The 922-nt window shown below is 43.5% G+C and overlaps 1 protein-coding gene across 1 annotated transcript; it reads right to left on the reverse strand.

Annotated features, from left to right (window-relative positions):
- Positions 1-257: 257 nt before the first annotated feature.
- Positions 258-582, reverse strand: adprm (ADP-ribose/CDP-alcohol diphosphatase, manganese-dependent; the record flags this gene model as incomplete). The annotated part of the gene is given in 1 exon segment (XM_014027875.1): positions 258-582. A coding segment is annotated over 1 exon segment (279 nt), but the record flags the coding sequence as incomplete, so codon positions are not given.
- Positions 583-922: the final 340 nt, after the last annotated feature.

Consider the following 922-nt stretch of genomic DNA (forward strand, 5'->3'; position numbering starts at 1 on the left):
TAAAATTAGGATTCAGACCAAACAGTACTGTATTACCAACAAGATAATTAAGTCATATCTCTGGGTAAGTTTATGACATCAGGATGATCCAGGTATCAAAATGTTGCTTTTAAAGCAGGAATTTGAAAATATAATGAGGTCACTAAAGTGACTCTTAAAATCTATAGATTTTTCAGAACCTTACTGATCCAAACATACTGTGGTCACAGCTTCAGTCTTCAGACCCAGACCCTTCAATAAGGACATGAAATCATCTGTAAAGTCTTCCTGTCTTTAATTGCACACCGTGTCGTCCTGATACCATCAGAACAGACAGACTCGATCCATTACCGTCCCACTCCCCTTCAAAACCATCCGGTCCGAGTACACTGAGATGGTGCAGAAGGCGGCACTGTGCGGGGGAGTCTCGATCACCCCGTCCATCGTCAGGTGGTGCACTCTGGTGTCTTCGTCCTGGTGGTATGCACCAACGTGGGTGTGTCCCGCCATGTAACACACGACGCTGCTGTGGGAACGAATGATAGCCAGGAGCTCCTCAAAGTTCCATGCCAGGCAAACTGGGTCTGTGACGTATGGGTGGACTGGGAGGTGGCCTGGATTAGGAAAATAAAACATTCAGATTATCAGTGATCAGCAGGCGGGTTAATCAGTCATTGGAACAGGGATGATTTTAAAAAAGATAGTTGTTTGCAATAACACTTTATAGCTCTTATTGAACCACTTGATCCAAAACTTTAAGTCTCCTTGTTCTGTTCTCTCACTCCACCAAGACCATCATCCTCATCAACCAACATAGTGTGAAAAGGTTCAATATTGAAGACACCTGGTACCACAATCTAATGAACTAATTAACTCTAAACACCTGCAAACACCTTTAAATGGTCTCTCACACAATCATGGGGAAGACTGCTGACTTGACAGT

The sequence above is a fragment of the Austrofundulus limnaeus genome, unplaced genomic scaffold (assembly GCF_001266775.1).
Source record: "Austrofundulus limnaeus strain Quisiro unplaced genomic scaffold, Austrofundulus_limnaeus-1.0 Scaffold693, whole genome shotgun sequence".
NCBI classification, from domain to species: domain Eukaryota; kingdom Metazoa; phylum Chordata; class Actinopteri; order Cyprinodontiformes; family Rivulidae; genus Austrofundulus; species Austrofundulus limnaeus.